The 16,782-nt window shown below is 40.6% G+C and overlaps 1 protein-coding gene across 1 annotated transcript in view; it reads left to right on the top strand.

Moving 5' to 3' along the window:
• GALNT11 (polypeptide N-acetylgalactosaminyltransferase 11) overlaps positions 1-16,782 on the top strand; it is a 53,407-nt gene that overhangs the window by 22,951 nt on the left and 13,674 nt on the right. The window contains exons 4-9 of the mRNA XM_065666834.1: positions 3,189-3,355; positions 7,600-7,725; positions 9,373-9,622; positions 12,296-12,413; positions 13,814-13,966; positions 16,328-16,546. Of these exons, the coding sequence (XP_065522906.1) occupies positions 3,189-3,355; positions 7,600-7,725; positions 9,373-9,622; positions 12,296-12,413; positions 13,814-13,966; positions 16,328-16,546 (1,033 nt within the window). The remainder of the gene's footprint in view (positions 1-3,188; positions 3,356-7,599; positions 7,726-9,372; positions 9,623-12,295; positions 12,414-13,813; positions 13,967-16,327; positions 16,547-16,782) is intronic.

The raw sequence follows: 16,782 nt of genomic DNA, 5'->3' as shown, positions 1-16,782 counted from the left end.
AATACATTGATGACATTATTGTGTGGGGCGATACAGTGGAAGAAGTCTTTGAGAAAGGGATTGGCACTGAAGCACAGCTCCTCCTGGCACCCCGGTTGCCTGTGCTGGGCTGGATGTTCAAAGGCAGGGTCTCCTCTACACATCATGCAACTGATGCTACATGGAGTAAATGGGCTGCACTAATTACACAAAGAGCTTGAATAGGAAATTCCAGTCATCCAGGCATTCTAGAAGTCATCATGGACTGGCCAGAGGGCAAAGATTTTGGAATGTCACCAGAGGAGGAGGTGATGCATGCTGAAGAGGCTCCACCATATAACGAACTGTCAGAAAGTGAAAAACAGTATGCCTTGTTTACTGATGGGTCCTGCCGTATTGTGGGAAAGCATCGGAGATGGAAGGCAGCTGTATGGAGTCCTCGGCGACAAGTTGCAGAAACTGCTGGAGGAGAGGGCGAATCGAGTCAATTTGCCAAGGTGAAAGCCATCCAGCTTGCCCTGGATATTGCTGAACGAGAAAAGTGGCGAGTACTTAATCTCTACACTGATTCATGGATGGTGGCAAGTGCCCTGTGGGGGTGGTTGCAGCAATGGCAGCAAAGCAACTGGCAACACAGAGGTAAACCCGTCTGGGCTGCTGCACTGTGGCAAGATATCGCTGCCTGGGTGCAGAACCTGGTGGTGAAGGTATGCCATGTACCCAAAAGTCAGGCCACTGAGGAACCCCAGAACAACCAACAAGTGGATAAAGCTGTCAAGACTGAAGTGGCACAGATGGACGTAGATTGGCAACATAAAGGTGAATTATCTTTGGCCTGGAGGGCTCATGAAACCTCAGGCCATCAGGGCGGAGATGCAACATACAGATTGGGCCCATGACCGAGGGGTGGACTTAACAATGGACACTATTGCCCAGGTTATTCATGACTGTGAAACATGTGCTGCAATTAAACAAGCCAAACTGTTAAAGCCTCTTTGGTATGGAGGACGATGGCTGAAGTACAAATATGGGGAGGCCTGGCAGATTGACTATGTCACACTCCCACCAACCTGCCAAGGCAAGCGCCATGTGCTTACTATGGTGGAAGCAACCACTGGATGGCTGGTAACATATGCTGTGCCCCACGCCACTGCCTGGAACACTATCCTAGGCCTTGAGAAACAGATTTTGTGGCAACATGGCGCTCCAGAGAGAATTGAGTCAGACAATGGGACTCATTTCCGGAATAACCTTATAGACACTTGGGCCAAAGAGCATGGCATTGAGTGGGTATATCACATCCCATACCATGCACCAGCCTCTGGGAAAATCGAACAGTACAATGGGCTGTTAAAAACCACACTGAGAGCAATGGGTGGGGGAACTTTCAAGCACTGGGATACACACACACTTACCAAAGGCCACCTGGTTGGTCAACACCAGAGGATCTGCCAACAGAGCTGGCCCAGCCCAGTCAGAACTTTTACATATTGTAGAGGGGGACAAAGTTCCTGTGGTGCACATGAAGAATTTGCTGGGGAAGACAGTCTGGGTTATTCCTGCTTCAGGTAAAGGCAAACCCACTCATGGGATTGCTTTTGCTCAGGGACCCGGATATACTTGGTGGGTAATGTGGGAAGATGGAGAAGTCCGATGTATACCTCAAGGGGATTTGATTTTAGGGGAAAACAGCCAATGAACTTAATTGTATGCTGTTGCCCTCTGTATAATACTGTTATAGCCCGTTAGTTAGATGTCTTCAGGTCACCAGCGACTGGCCCTGACTTCCCTCCAACCATCATCCCAACAGAGAATGAATTTTGATAGAACCAGACGAGTTCTGCAGTGAAGGAAAGATCAGCATCAGCAGGCAACGATCCAACACTGCACACAGCTTTTCCTGCCCTGAAAGACTGTTACAAGGGATGGAACCTGACATCATGGACTGAAGGGACTTGACAGCATTATAGGGATTGATCCATGCACTGAGAAATGATTTCTTTCTCTCTGTGTGTATGTGGATGTATATATATATGTAAGAGAGATGGTATATTGAAAATGTGGGATCTGAGCATGATGTGAATGGTATGGAATAAGGGGAGGATGCTGTCCTGGGTTCACCAGTAGCCATTTTTCTCCTCCTTAGTAGCTGGTGCAGCGCTGTGTTTTGACTTCCAGCCTGGGAACAGCGCTGATAACACCGATGTTTTTAGTTGCTGCTCAGTAATGTTTACTCTGACCAAGGACTTTGTGAGTCTCATGCTCTGCTAGGGACAAGGGGAGGCCGAGAGGAAGCAGAGACAGGACACCTGACCCAAGCTAGCCAAAGAGGTATTCCACACCACAGCACGTCATGCCCAGGGAGGTAACTGGGAGTTACCTGGAAGGGCACGGGCTGTCTTCGGGTGGGTTGAACTCGTTTGGCGGTGGTATCATATTCTCTTCTCTTGTTATTTTCTCTTACCATTATTATCATTGGCGGTAGCAGCAGTGGTTTGTGTTATACTTTAGTTACTGGGCTGTTCTTGTCTCAACCCGTGGGAGTTACATTCTCTCAATTCTCCTCCCCATCCGTCCGGGAGCGGGGAAGGGGGAGGAAGAAAGAAAGAGGGAGAAAAAAGGCGGGGGAGGGGGAGTGAGTGAACGAGCTATGTGGATTGGTTTTAACCACGACAGCCTAACAGCAGAGACTAGACGTAAACATCTTAATCTTTGGGCTGAATCCCAATCTTGCTTGTCTGGATAGGTATTTATCACTATTGGAGGTATTCTGGGATAGCCAACCTGTTCTTGAGCAGCTGGCCAGTAAAGCTGTGGGGTTTTTGTAGGCCTCATATCATATTTGCCATTCCTGTACATATCTGAGCTGCCTGAGGGTACTAGGTAGTGTTTTGGCAGCTGAAACAAGCCCTTGGTGTTTTTTCTTGTCTGTATCTTGAGGATCTGTGGTTTTTACTTCTAACATCAATCTGTGATATCCTCTGTTTTCTAACAACTAGCAGTGTCGATTGTAAGTCTGCATTATGTGGATGGTAACTTACTGTGCTGAGCCCTACTATAGGTGTTATACACCTGAGTTCTTTATATTCAAGTTAGGGATTTTTCCTATGCATTTAATGTTTGCTTGTTATTTATGAAGTTTCAATAAAGACCTAGCCCTATGGAAATATCACTAAAAATAAAGTGATAACTACTGTATCTGTTTGCAGATGTAGAGAGAAGTCCTACCCTGCTGATCTGCCATCTGCCAGTGTTATCATCTGTTTCTACAATGAAGCGCTTTCTGCCCTGCTTCGCACAGTGCATAGTGTTCTGGACCGCACTCCTGCGCATCTCCTTCATGAAGTTATTTTGGTGGATGACAACAGTGAATTGGGTAGGAGAACCTGTTAGTAATATTTTTGCTTGGTGCTTAAACTTCACCTTTTTATCTCTTCCTGTGCTTTACTGACTTGTCAAAACAAAAGTGTAGAAGCTATGATGTAAAACCAATTGTTACCATCTCCAAAAAGTGCCACCTGGTAGAGATGCATGATATTCTGAGAAGCCCAAGATGACATCCCCATTCACAGCTGAGCCATCTTACTGATGAGCTTTGTTTCATACAGAATTTAACATTCAAACCCAGGTTTTGAAGCTAATAATGAGTAGAGTGTATTTGCAGAGGGGGTGATTCAAAGCCAGGTTGGATGGGGTTTTGAGCAACCTGGTCTAGTGGAAGGTGTCTGTGCCCATGGCAGGGAGGTAGGAACTAGATGATCTTTAAGGTCCCTTCCAACACAAGCTGTTCTATGAGTTGTTACAGTTTAGCTGTTTAACAGTACCTAGCTTAGGCTGCTCTGCTGCTTAGAAGGTATTACACTGATCTTTCCGTCAGCTTTGTGGGTCGGTACTAACTGTGAATGCATCTGAAAGGAATTAAATGCACGTAGTCCCAGCTGCGGTCTTGCAAGTAAGTTGATATGGCACTATGGAAACAGGGCATCGGTTTTTTGTATTTGCTCAGCATTTCGCTTGGTGGGGTGGTTGTGTCGGAGCTCAGACTTCTCAGGGAGGGCTTTGCATGGCTCTCGCACAGCCTCTTGTGGCCACCCTAGGAGTAGCTGTCCCTCACTTTCGGTGGAGCAGGCGATGCTCCCTCATTCTGGGAGGGGCCCTAGAGGGGTAGGCTTTGCGGAATTGCTTTACTGTCATTGAAAGATTGACGCTTCAGCATTTTTCTCTCGGATGGTGGACAAGGTAAAGACAGACACGTAATTCAGGCATTTTGGCCCTTCGAAAATTAAATTCCTGTTGAGGAATGTGTTAGTGTGGCAGTACTTGCCAGCAGTACTATGCAAGTTCCCTGCTTGCTTCTGTACAAGTCCACAACTCTGCATTTTAAAAAGTATTTATATATGTTAAAATGATATTTAATATATATAATTAGCTCCCTTGGTCTCATTGTTTGGTTTCTGGGTTACGGTCTCACTTGCTCTAAGAGACTGATTTAGGTAAGTATAATGTAGAATGAAATTTTCTTGTTATACAGCTAGTTCATTTCTCAGGTCAGATCAAATATAAAGATACTGGACAGAACGAAGGTCAAACACTTTGTCCCTTGCTGATAAGAATGTGTAATATTTAAAAGCTTGTTTTGTGGGGTTTTGTTTTGGAAGCAATATGCACTCATTGCTGCAAAGTCTCTTGTGCGATTTGTTGGTTTAAAGTTTCATAACCTTATTCAGAAATAAGCTTCAAAACTTAGCCTTTTGAATGCATTTGGTTAATGCCTGTGTTTATCCAGTAATACCATCACTCTAATGGTCTGTTACTAATTTGAAGGCCCAGTTAGCTTCAAAATATTCAAGTAGCTACCTTTGCATTTCTGACTTCTAATGAATGTGTTTTGAAGACTAAGATGGGAGGAGATATTATTTATATAGAGAATTACTGTTTTTGATGATGATGATGATATTACTGATGTGTGCGCTGCTGCGTAATTTTAATGGATGGAATTTTACAGCATAAGAAAAGCAAAGCTGGTTTAGTGACTGAGGAAATGGACAAAGACTTTGGCTGTGGTGTGGCTCATGTGAGCTTGGGGAAATGATTTAATCTCTATGCCTTTTTGATTTTATTTTCAGTTCAGTTTTTCTACATTACATGCTTCCTGAAATGCCATCTTAGATGAAATTCTGTCTGTTTCCTTAGCTTTAAATATAGGAGCTCTGCTACATGACAGTGCTGTTGTGCAAAGCTCGGCTCTTCGCACCTAGTTTTGCCTCAAAAAGCCTCTTACACTCAATCATCCACAGTCTTACTAGCTAAGCAGGCATTTCCATAACTTACCTCAGCCCGCTGTTATATTTTTCTTTTCTGCAAGGCAGTGCATCCAGTTTCTCCCTGATAGGGGCGTTTACCCATCCTAGGTCTTGCTTGTTTGGAGGAGCCTGTGTTACGTAGATACGGACCAAGATATAGCTAAAGTAAGTTTTGGAGACTGGCTAAAAAGGAGCAGTTCTCTCCTTGGCGCAAGATTTCTCAGGCAGTCTGTATTGAAGCAGTTTTTTAGATGATGTCAGAAGTCAGTCTTGCCAGTTGGCATGAATCGTGCAAAGCCCCATCAACAGCAAAAACCCCAAGAGGTATCTGAGACTAAACTGCCTGTTGAGAATGATCCATGATACATTCTGCCCCAGGGCACAGTTTCCAGCAGAATGATAGCTTGTCCAGGTCGAAACTGTACTCTGAGAGCATGTTAGCCATTGGGTACTACTGGCTGTTACATTCCACCATTCAAGCCCATGTTGTGGGCCTGGTTTAGCTAACAGTGTGCATTCCCTTTCTGCTGTTTTCAGAAGTCTGCACATGCAAAACTATTTCTTCTTGTATTTTATGCCCTTTCATGCAGCCTTATCTGCACTAAATGCTGAGCTTGGTATTGACCTCTTCTACTTTGTGCTAGCCTTTTGTTTTGTGCAGTGTACACTGTTTTTCCCTTGCTGTAATATATTGGATGAAGAATTATTGAAACACTAGTCTTAGGTTTGCAAATCCTTCTGTCCTGCTTATTTGGGTATCTTATTTGGGTAGCATCCTAAAGATGACATTACTTCAGCAACTTTCTTGGAGACGCTCTAAAAAGAGAAATCTATTGTCTCTAGCATCATATGTCACATTGAGCACCGGAGGAGAGAATTCCTGTGACTCAAATGAATCCTGTCTACATGTCTCTGTAAACTTTTCTTTGTCCTAGAATATTCTCTAGCATTGTATTTGCTGTGTGGTACCTTCTCATTCTTCATCCATGATTCCACACAGCAGAGGTCGAGACCTTAACATTTGGAGTTGCTTCTGGGAATCTCTTTTTTCAGTTTTCCTTCCTGAAAGCTCTTGTAGCTCCTGAAGGTTACAGCTCTAGCTTCCACATATATTCCTTTGACATTTAATCTTGTTGACAGAAACTTTAATGTTAGAACTGACATTCATTAGAATAATATTTATTCCAGCATATCCTCTGCTGAACGTCTGTCTGCGTCTCTATACCAAGGTTCTCTATAAAGTCTCAGCTGGCTTTTTGTTTTTCTTCCTCATTTTATATTTCCCTTTATTTCTCCATAAGCTCATTAACTTATGTTTTTCCATTACTTCAGCCTTCATGTGTCTATATTCTCTTCAGTGGTCCTGCTTTAATGTTAGAAACCACCATCCTTGGGTGAAGGAAGTATTGTTACTCTTAAAATTGCCGTTGATGTTAGTTAAGTTACAGTAGTGCCTATAGACTTCAGTGAACTTTGCTCTCCTTCACAAGCACATGCCTGCCAGCAGTGTTTTTGATCCTTTTGGATCTTAGAAAAGCAGCTACCTGTGAGTAAGTTGTACTTTGTATCTGCTATTGTATCAGCTAAGCAGGTACAGATAATGAAAGGTGTCTTTGTGCTGCTTTAAAGGCGTTAGTGTTTTTGCGCATAGAACATAGTCATTTAAATCACTTGCCTGTGTGAAAGGGCTTTCATTACCTCTGCTGTAAATGAATGTCACCATGAGAAGAATTTGGAAATGCTATTTCTTTGTACAATGTCTTTTATTTTAGTAGCAGTAATTTCTTTTAGCATAGAGTCTGGTAGTTCCAGTTAACTTGAGTCATGCTGTACTAAAGGCTTTGCAAACAGAACAAAAGAAAATAACAATCCAGTGTGTATTCAGGAAACCAAGGCCAAGCGTAAAACCCAAGACAGTGGCAGCACATAGTTAGTTGGGAAAATACAAGGAACTGCATATCGGCAGGAATGCACCCCATAGAGGGCCTAGTCCAATGGTATGTCACCCTCTTCAGTGCAGGGTATGTGCCTGCTTTGTCCATGTTTCCACAATACAGCAGGAAAAAGTAAAGCAGTTAATAGAAAAATGCATGAATGAAAACACACACACAAACCCCAAAAGCCAGAGGAATTGAAGGGCAGGTGTAGGATGTGGGATGACTGACTGTCCTTTTGGTACTCTTGGTTTTAAGCTGTGCTGTATTCTGGTAGCTTTTTGATGAAGTTTTTGGCCCTTTGAGTAGAACACTTTAGAACTTCAAAAAAAATCTTTCACAATTTCCACCCTGTTGTTGAACTTCTGTTTTCTTTTTCTCAGCTGACTTGAAGAAAGACTTGGGTGAATATGTTAAAACTCATCTTCCAAAAACCACAAAATTGGTAAGAAATGAGAAGCGGGAAGGCTTGATTCGAGGAAGGATGGTCGGAGCCTCTCATGCTACAGGTATACTTGTTTCTCTTTTTCTTGCATACTTTGACCATAGATTAATTGGGTGACTTCTCTTTATGTAATGCAGCTTTTCCAGATGTTGAATGTTTGACTTGTGATTGCTTTAGCCCACTGCAGGGGCTCTGCATAGCATACTACACAACTTAGCCGAGGAGAAGAAAGATTTGGGTCAGTGAAATAATAAAACAAAACCAATATTTGACAAAACTTGTAGTAAGGCAATGTAGAATATTCCCTGTTCCTGCCCTGAATGAATGTTGTGTTGGGAACATCTCCATCTGCAGTAGATAGTGTGGTCACAGATTATTTTCTGCATGTTTCATGTGAAAACTGTTGTTCTAAAATGGCAATATGCTTCGTTATTAAGATACGCTAATCTGGTTTCTAATTTACCAATCTAACTAATGTTTCTCATACAAGCTTTCCTGGTGTTGCAATAAGCGTTAATTGGGATAAACAATATTTGGTGCTTTATGTACACTGTATGCCTTTTACTATAATGTTCTTCCAGTTAAATTCTTTGGTGTCTGAGAAAGTAGATGCTACTTTCTCACATAATTTTGAGTGGCAGATAAGTCTCTTAATTGGTGTTTACTCATTAGCATTGTAATGGCATAATCCAGAGAGAAAATTGTGCTTGCATTTTCCAGGCTGTGCTGGCTTAAATTGAGTTAGTACAATTTTAAGTTATTTTATTGCTCTTCTAAACTGCTGGTGTGTTTCAGGATTGTTTTCTTTAAAGCTCTTTCCATCTCTTCCATGTTATTCTAGTGTTACATACCTTTTATGTTGAGTCATAAAAGTTCAGATGACTTTTTAGACCATTTGAGCATGAAGGTGGATCAAACTGTCCTCTCTGACAGTGGTGGGTAATTCCCATGTAAATTGATGGGAAGTGTTGCTTGGTCTAATATTGGTGGATTTGGCTATGCCCATTTTGGGCATTCACTCTCCTTTTAATCCACAATCATTCCAGAGCTAATGAGATGAGGAGATACTCTGTGTTACTTTATGTTCAGGAATTGAAATGTTGTGGCCTGTGTCATGAATGAACGCAGATTAATTCATCAGAATGACTTGACTTAAAATATGCAGATCTTAGCTGTGATAGTAACTGGATGGTTGCTGCAGTGTGATATGAAGTGAGCCCAAGGCAAATTACATTTAGTGGACAAAACAGCCTTGTCATGGAGATGATGCATCCAGCCCAGTATCTGTCATCCTTGGCTATCCCTGTAGTCTAAGTCAGGCATAGGAGGTGCTCTACATTAGCACAAATGCACCTCCTGGCTCTTAGAGTGCTGGTCTAATGATGCTTCATTTAAAGTACAGTAGCTCTGCTGAATCTTTATAGAAAATTTGATAACTATAAAACCCTATCAAAGAAATACAAATAATGGCCCACTAGAGCGTTTCGTAGCTGAATGTGAATAGTCAGGATCTACTTTCTGCCTTTGTGACTGTACCAGTCATTGTGGAGTCCCTGGTTTGTCAACACTTTCCAAGTACAGATGGTCTTTCCCCTCTGTTACACTGGCTGCTGAGGATGCTGCCAGTACTCTGCTGCTAATATAACTACATATGTGTTTGTGTGTTTCATGTTATCATGGATCTTTGTTTTGTGTGCTTTGGCCTCTGTAGGGAAAGTGCTGGTATTCCTGGACAGTCACTGTGAGGTGAATGACATGTGGTTGCAACCTCTGCTGACTCCCATCAGAGAAGATCGCAGGACTGTGGTGTGCCCTGTGATTGACATAATCAGCGCTGACACACTTACCTACAGCTCTTCCCCGGTTGTGCGTGGAGGGTTTAACTGGGGCCTGCACTTTAAGTGGGATCTTGTTCCTTTGTCAGAACTGGAAGGACCCGAGGGAGCCACTGCTCCAATCAAGTAAGGTTCCTCCCATGTAGGGGAAGCTCTGTGTAACATACAGAGAACTTGTTAATCATTGCGGAGCGTTATCTGGGTGTGCAGTTTTAGAAGCAGATACTTAACCTGCTAGATATCTGACTTGTTTATTTTACTTTGAAATAGTTTTGGTTACTATTACGTATTTGAGTTTAATTTTTCACATTTAATCACAGATCAGATATATCTGTCTTCTTAAGTCAAAAAAGTACACTTTTAGAGAAAGCTTATACAACAGCAGCTTTTGCTAAGACAAAAGTCTTAAGGAGCTAATGCTATTCTGTATTAAATCTGTTCAATAATTTAACTTTTGAGCTCTGCATTGATGTTTGTTTCCAGTTTGTCGATGTTTGGCTTAATGATGGTTTTGATAACTGTCTTTGTGCTGGTAATAGCCTGCATCCCACAAATACAGGCTCCATAATTTCTGTGGTTAAATGCTAAAGAATTGGTAGATTAGGAAAATATATTTTTGTGGGGGAGAGAACATCAGAGCATATGGTAATTTTCTATGTAAAAATATCCTTTTTCTTCAGATTTCATTTATATTTTTCACCAAACAGCAATTATTTTGTCATAAAGCTTTCTAAATGAACACACATGGATGTGAAAACCACTTAAAAATATGACTTGTCTCTTTAGATGATGTGGCAAATGCCTAAAGCTGCCTGTTGGAAGCCTGTGCATGTTGTTTTTGCTGTCTTTTGAGAGTCATTCTGAAACAAAAGGCTTGTAAAAGCTTAACACTAGAACTTGAAAGTTACCTTCCTTCATCTTTTAACCACTGCTGGCTGTCTCGCATGTACTGAACTGGCAATATCTGGTTCCTGGTGGACACGTAGCTGTTACAAAATGATGTCAATAGGCACCTTTTCTTTTTTTAGTAGCAGACACATAAGGTTCAGACTTGAGAATGGAAGCTGGCCCAGTGCAAATCCCTTCACAAAAAGGGCCAGTGCTGGTAGAGCAATGCAGGAAGCTGTTTGTGCTTTTTCTAGTTGCAGGAATCTATGTCAGTACAGAATTCACAGAATGGGTTTGTCAGGTGGAAGAACTTACAAAAGGACTCCTTGCAGATAATGTGGTGCTTCTATAAAATTTGCAAAGTAAATCAGAATTGGGCAGTCTCATCTCTTTCATTCTCTTTTCTTGGACTGTAAATGAAGAGCATTTCAGGCTGATGCAAGCAGCTCCGGCACAAGGTTGTGTGTTGTCTGACAGCTCTGCAGTTAGTCTTTCCACATCTACCCTTTCCACATCCACCCATCGAAAGACTTGGTCTGAGAAGCCAGGAAACTTCTTGAGTTACTTAGCAGTTTGACTGGCTTGGTTGGAAAGTGTCACTGTGGCAGTTTCTGAAGCAAGAAGGGAAAGGACAGACCAGGAAAAGCTGAATGGGGAACCAGCGTATGAAGCCTTAAAATCCTTATTCTGTTAAGAACTGTTCCCACATCTAATCTGGTCTATTGCTGAAGGTTAGTTCCGGCTTGTGTTCAACACTGTTGCATTCCTTCAACTCACTTTTAGGGAAAACTCCCATGAAAAGGCAGAGAATTTTATAGTTAAAGAGAGTCTAATAATTTTAAAAGATTACTTTTCTTTGAGTACAGAACTGACTTTTCCAACTTAGAGGTCTCTGCCTGCTTTGAAAAAGAAGCAAGATTGCTATTTAATCTTTGCAAATGGCTTTCCATTGAATGGAAAGTCTTACATTTTAAAGACCTTCGTAATGAAATATTTTGGTGTCAGGGATGAAAAACTTGAGAGCAACCTTTCAATACAGGTTTTAAAGTGACAGAATCTGTGGAAGAAAATTGTGTGAGCACAAGCAAGGATTTTATTAATGAGGACGAGAAAAAACCTGTTCTCCATCCATTGTATGTTCCAACTGTAATATCTTTATGTAGTGTTTTTACTCATTTTCTCCCCCCCTTCTAGAGCATCTACTTATAACTTAGTGGTACAGTAGCAATTCAACCTAGAGACTGTACAGTGGGGGTCATATACAGATTTTTACAAAGTAGAGCACCATTCTAGTAACATACAGGCAAGGCGAAAAACTGGGAAATGCAAATATGCAAACTGTAAAGAACTTACTGATAAACTGATGGTTTCATCAACACTGAAACAGTGCTGCTCCTGGGGTTTAGATTCTATACGAGACAGAGTAAGATTTCTTTTAGCATCCTCCTGGCTTGTGTAATTCAGAACTGAACCTTGTTTCTTGCTCTCAGTTTCACCACAGGAAACTTGCTGAACTCCAAACTTGTATAAGTTCTTACTTTTTTTAGTGGTTTATTTGTTTTAGCTAGCTCTTTTTTTTTTTTTTTTTTTTTTTTTTAGCAGAGTCACAGCCACTTTGTTCCTCATTCCCTGTCCTGTACCTTTTCCTCACTTTTACTATACAAAGAAATATGGTTGATAGGTACTGGAATAATGAAAAATCCCAAATACCATTTACAGATCTGCTTTTGAAATATTTTTTTTTTGAGACTAGAAGCATGATCTGATGATTTCTAGTGTCTGCAAGTTTTAAATTGTATTATGTAGGTGTAAATTTAAGCTTTAGGACTAGCAGGTTCAGCTAAGTGACTTATGTTTTGGTTTTGTTTTTCTCTAAAAGAAAATGGACTTCTTTCAATGTTCCTTTTTTAGGTCACCTACTATGGCTGGAGGTCTGTTTGCCATGGATCGTGAGTACTTTAATGAACTTGGGCAGTATGACAGTGGCATGGACATCTGGGGAGGAGAAAATCTGGAAATATCTTTCCGGGTAATCTACCTTTTATGTGCATTGGAGTGTGAAACTTGGTGTCTGGCTGCTTCTCTTCCCTATGTGCAGCTTCTCTTTCTTATGTACTGTTTCTTTAGCACTGGAATAGCTATTCGTACACAGAAATTGGCACTTCTCTTCCCAGGAAGGATGTGTTTCAGCACACTGTAACTGCCTTAACAATAATCTTCAAGTTAAGCTTTAATGGGAAGATTAAAGAGTATTTTGAGCTCTGTAGTTAAATGTTTGTAGCTTTTTCTGTGTTTGGTGGAGCATTTCATAATACCTATAGCGTCATGAGAAAAGAATAATCATGCAAATTTCTGAAAGGAGTTCATAAGCTATGTCTGATGAATTTTATGTCAGTTAAAAAGACGTGGCTCACAGCAGCATTGAGAATAAGTTTATTATCTTTCCTTAGTCATGTATAGGGCTTTTCAGATACTTCAGCTTCCTCTTTGAGAGCCTGGAAATGTAAATTATTTTTGTAACCAAATTAAAGGTCCTGCAGAGGAGTCAGCTTGGTTGGAAAAATAATGAAAGTCGCAATCAGGAGATTTGAAAATGACACTTCATTGGGCTTCCTGTTCTTTATCTCATCTTTCCTGTCACTCCACTGAATAAGAACAACTTTTTGTGCTCATTGCTATGTTTACCTTTTGAGTTTTTATAAAGTGGATTCATCAACAGGTTTGACAAGAGTCTGCCTGAAAACGATATGCTAGCATAACAGTTACGAAAAGGGATTAAAAAGTGAAGATAACATCAAAACAAACCAAACACACAACCCCCTAAACTTTAGAGGAATTTGTCAAATTGGGTCATTAGAGAAATGAAGATTAAAGTTTAAACGTAAGGACTGGCATTTCATAAGTTTATGTGACTATTTACTGAATAAATAAAGTCTTTGTTTTGATTATAAAATATAATTATTAGATCTCTGAGTAGAAGTGCATGGGGTGAAAGGAAATCATTGTTACTGTGTAATGCAGTTTCAATAGAAAGGGCTTTGAGAAATATTTGGAGAGCTTTATAACATGTGGAAGCCCTTGTCTCCATTGGGGGAGAGTTGTAAAGAAGTTTAGTCTTTATCCAGGAGGAGTTTTAAAAGTGACTTGCTAATGTAAGAAGGTTCTTCTGACACTGGAGAGCATGTTAGCCCAACAAAGGGCCAATGACGATAATTTGCTGGAAGCTGAAGTTTAAAAAGAGATTCAAAAAAATAAATGGAAGTAGAGTATAAATGATACCTAGATCTGGGGTGCAGTGTTAGAAAGCATGACATGTAGGATCTAATCCCATCATAATGTATAAGCCTACCTAAGTATGAAGAAGGGGAGGAGATAGTGAGCCTTGTCAGTATGCATATAATGAGGTATGTTCTGCTTTTGTATGGGCAGATCTGGATGTGTGGTGGTAGACTTCTGATCATCCCCTGCTCCAGGGTTGGACACATTTTCCGGAAAAGGCGTCCCTATGGCTCACCAGGGGGACAGGACACTATGGCTCATAATTCCCTGCGGCTAGCACATGTGTGGATGGATGAGTATAAGGTAAGAGACAATTCTAGGTGTCCTGGTTTCAGCTGGGATAGAGTTAACTTTATTCCTAGCAGTTGGCGCAGAGCTGTGTTTCAGCGTTAGTCTGAGAACAATTCTGATAACACACCAATGTTTTAGTTGTTGCTCAGTAGTGCTTACCCTGATCAAGGACTTTTCAGTCCCTCATGCTCTGCCAGTGAGGAGGGGCACAAGAAGCTGGGAGAAAGCAGAGACAGGGCACCTGACCTGAACTAGCCAAAGGGGTATACATCATGCCCAGTATATAAACTGTGGGGTGTGGTTGAGCAGCTGTGTGGCGTTTGTTTGCCAGTTGGGGTTAAACCACAACACTAGGTCATGAAATAAGGTTATTAACTGTCTTGTTTTTCAAATGACTCTATCATCATAGTGGTATTTGTTAGCACCTCTCATGTGGTCTTCCTTCTATAGTCTGATTTCCTAATGTTAATTTTGCTCTGAATTCCTAAATTCTGTGAGGTTATTGTTTGGCTTTTGAGTGCTCAAGTCTCTTCCCTGCTACTTCTACTGTGCCTTTTTAATGAAGATAAGTGAGTTCTTGTAAGCTCTGCATTGCCCTGTGTCCAAATCAGTATTATGTGGGAGCCATATACTGCTATGTGCCTTCAGGTAGTTTCTGTGTTAGTGAGACAGGGATTTTGTTGGTTGGCTATATGCTTTCTGTTCTAATTCGAAGTTTGATTCTTAGACTGGCTTGCCCTCAAAGATCAATCAGGATTGACTTCTGGATTCAAGGGCAAGTGTATTCCTTCTTTGTCTTCAGATCTTGGTACTGAATGTAGGTCAGATTTTTGTGAAGCCTCATCTCTGATACTTGAGGACGTTTTGCCATGTGAGACCATAGGATTTGCCATGCGGCTCTTCCTGTGCTCCCTCAATTTCTATACAAGACGTATTTTATTAACGTCCTATTCTTTAGAGGCTTATGTTTCAAACCCTGTCATTTATCTTGATGTTCAGTCAATTTGAGGAGCCTATTAAGGGTCATTAATTCTTATCTCCATTCATCTCCATAATGTATTGGTAGATCTATCACTTTGTCTTTTATTGGTGCCTGGCCTCAGTTGTCTTGTGATTAATGATGGCTTTCTTTGAAGCTTGGAATTGATTCTTTGTTATAATTTCCAGCTTCACTGCATTGTCCAACAAGGACTGAAACTGCTGATTCTAGCAGTCTCTTATCACAGATTTATGTCCTGAACGTTTCCAGCTGTTTCTTATCTAATTCTCTGGTAGTTGCCAGATACTGTCATTATGACAGATTTATGTATGCAAGGCAAGCCTGGAAATATTTCTGTTTTTATAAGCGTAATGCAGCATATAGGGCCAGTTTAGTTTACTGAAATGATTGTATGATGAATAGTACAAAGATAAGACTTATATGACTTGTTTTGCAGCAGAGCAAAAGTCATTATTTAATAAATAAAATTGCATAATGGAAGGGAAGCAGCAATATTTTCATAAGTGTCAAAAGCTAAATGTAAAATAAGTAAGTTCAAGTATACAATGGAGGTAAATAAAGCAGAAAAGGTAGGATACTGACATTTGAACTTTAACCAGGAAAGAGGCAGTTGGAGTAAAGAGCTACTCTTTTGAAGCGGGCCAGTTTGATAGTGATGTCCAGTCTATCTCCAAAATTCCTCAGAGTTGCCCAACAGTCCAATGTGATTAATGCTTCCCCTTTCTCTGCTACGAAAATAGCAGTGATGCTTCAAGCACATCCAAATGCTCAAAGATATTGATAAGGACAGATGTGTATTTCATCTTGAGATGATGCTGTATGTCATCTGAATATCAGAGATAGCAGTAGGTAATTGAAAACTGTCAGAACCACATTGTGCTAAGTAAATTCCAGATGTCTACTCGAGATTAATCCAACAAAATGTTACGGCTCAGTGCCTTGAAAACTGATTTCCAAGTAATATCAAGTAAAAGAGTTCATGTGCAAAAAATGTTTTCTATCAGCTCTGTAAATCTAGCTGGAAGTAAAGACTCTACAAGGGTATTTTCTTCTAGTTTTGGCAATACTATTCACTCCACATTGTACATTCATGAATTCGTGTTTGTCTCCATTGTTTCTTTATTAGAGTTGAACAGTACATAATACTGAGCTGGAATCTTAATCTGTCCTTGTCTAAATAGGTACAATTGTAAGTATAATCATAAATTAGAACATGAAAAAATTACACTGTGGGATCCATTCTGGAGATGATGCAGGTGAAACACTAGCAAAACAAAATGAAACTTTGGGTGTTTTATGAACAGGAAAAGTTGGAAATCAATAATCTGAAAATTCTTCTCCCTTTGTCCCCAACCTGTTTCTCTTCAATACAGGAGCAGTATTTTGCTTTGAGACCTGAGCTGAGGATGAGGAACTATGGAAATATTACTGACCGTGTAGAACTGAGGAAAAGATTGAACTGCAAGTCGTTTAAGTGGTATTTAGATAACATCTATCCTGAGATGCAAGTATCTGGACCCAATGCCAAAGCTCCGCAGCCAGTATTTATTAATAGAGCACAGAAACGACCGAAGATAATCCAGCGTGGAAGGGTAAGAGAAATTTTCTTAAAAATACAGAATTCTGTTTTTTTAATTATTCTGAGATTCTTTCTGAAATATTTGCTCAAATACAAGAAAAAAAGTTTGTTTCCATTGAGCATGGACTTCTGGTTTTGCAATAAGCTGTCTTGAAAAATAACAGGATTTGTCTCTTTTTAGAAGGGCAAATGAGTTTCACTCTGATCGGCATCTCAGGTCATCTTTAGACTAGATACTCTTCAGTGAGG

This window comes from Lathamus discolor, chromosome 2 (assembly GCF_037157495.1).
Source record: "Lathamus discolor isolate bLatDis1 chromosome 2, bLatDis1.hap1, whole genome shotgun sequence".
NCBI lineage: Eukaryota > Metazoa > Chordata > Aves > Psittaciformes > Psittacidae > Lathamus > Lathamus discolor.
This window is presented reverse-complemented; position numbering and strand designations above follow the sequence as displayed.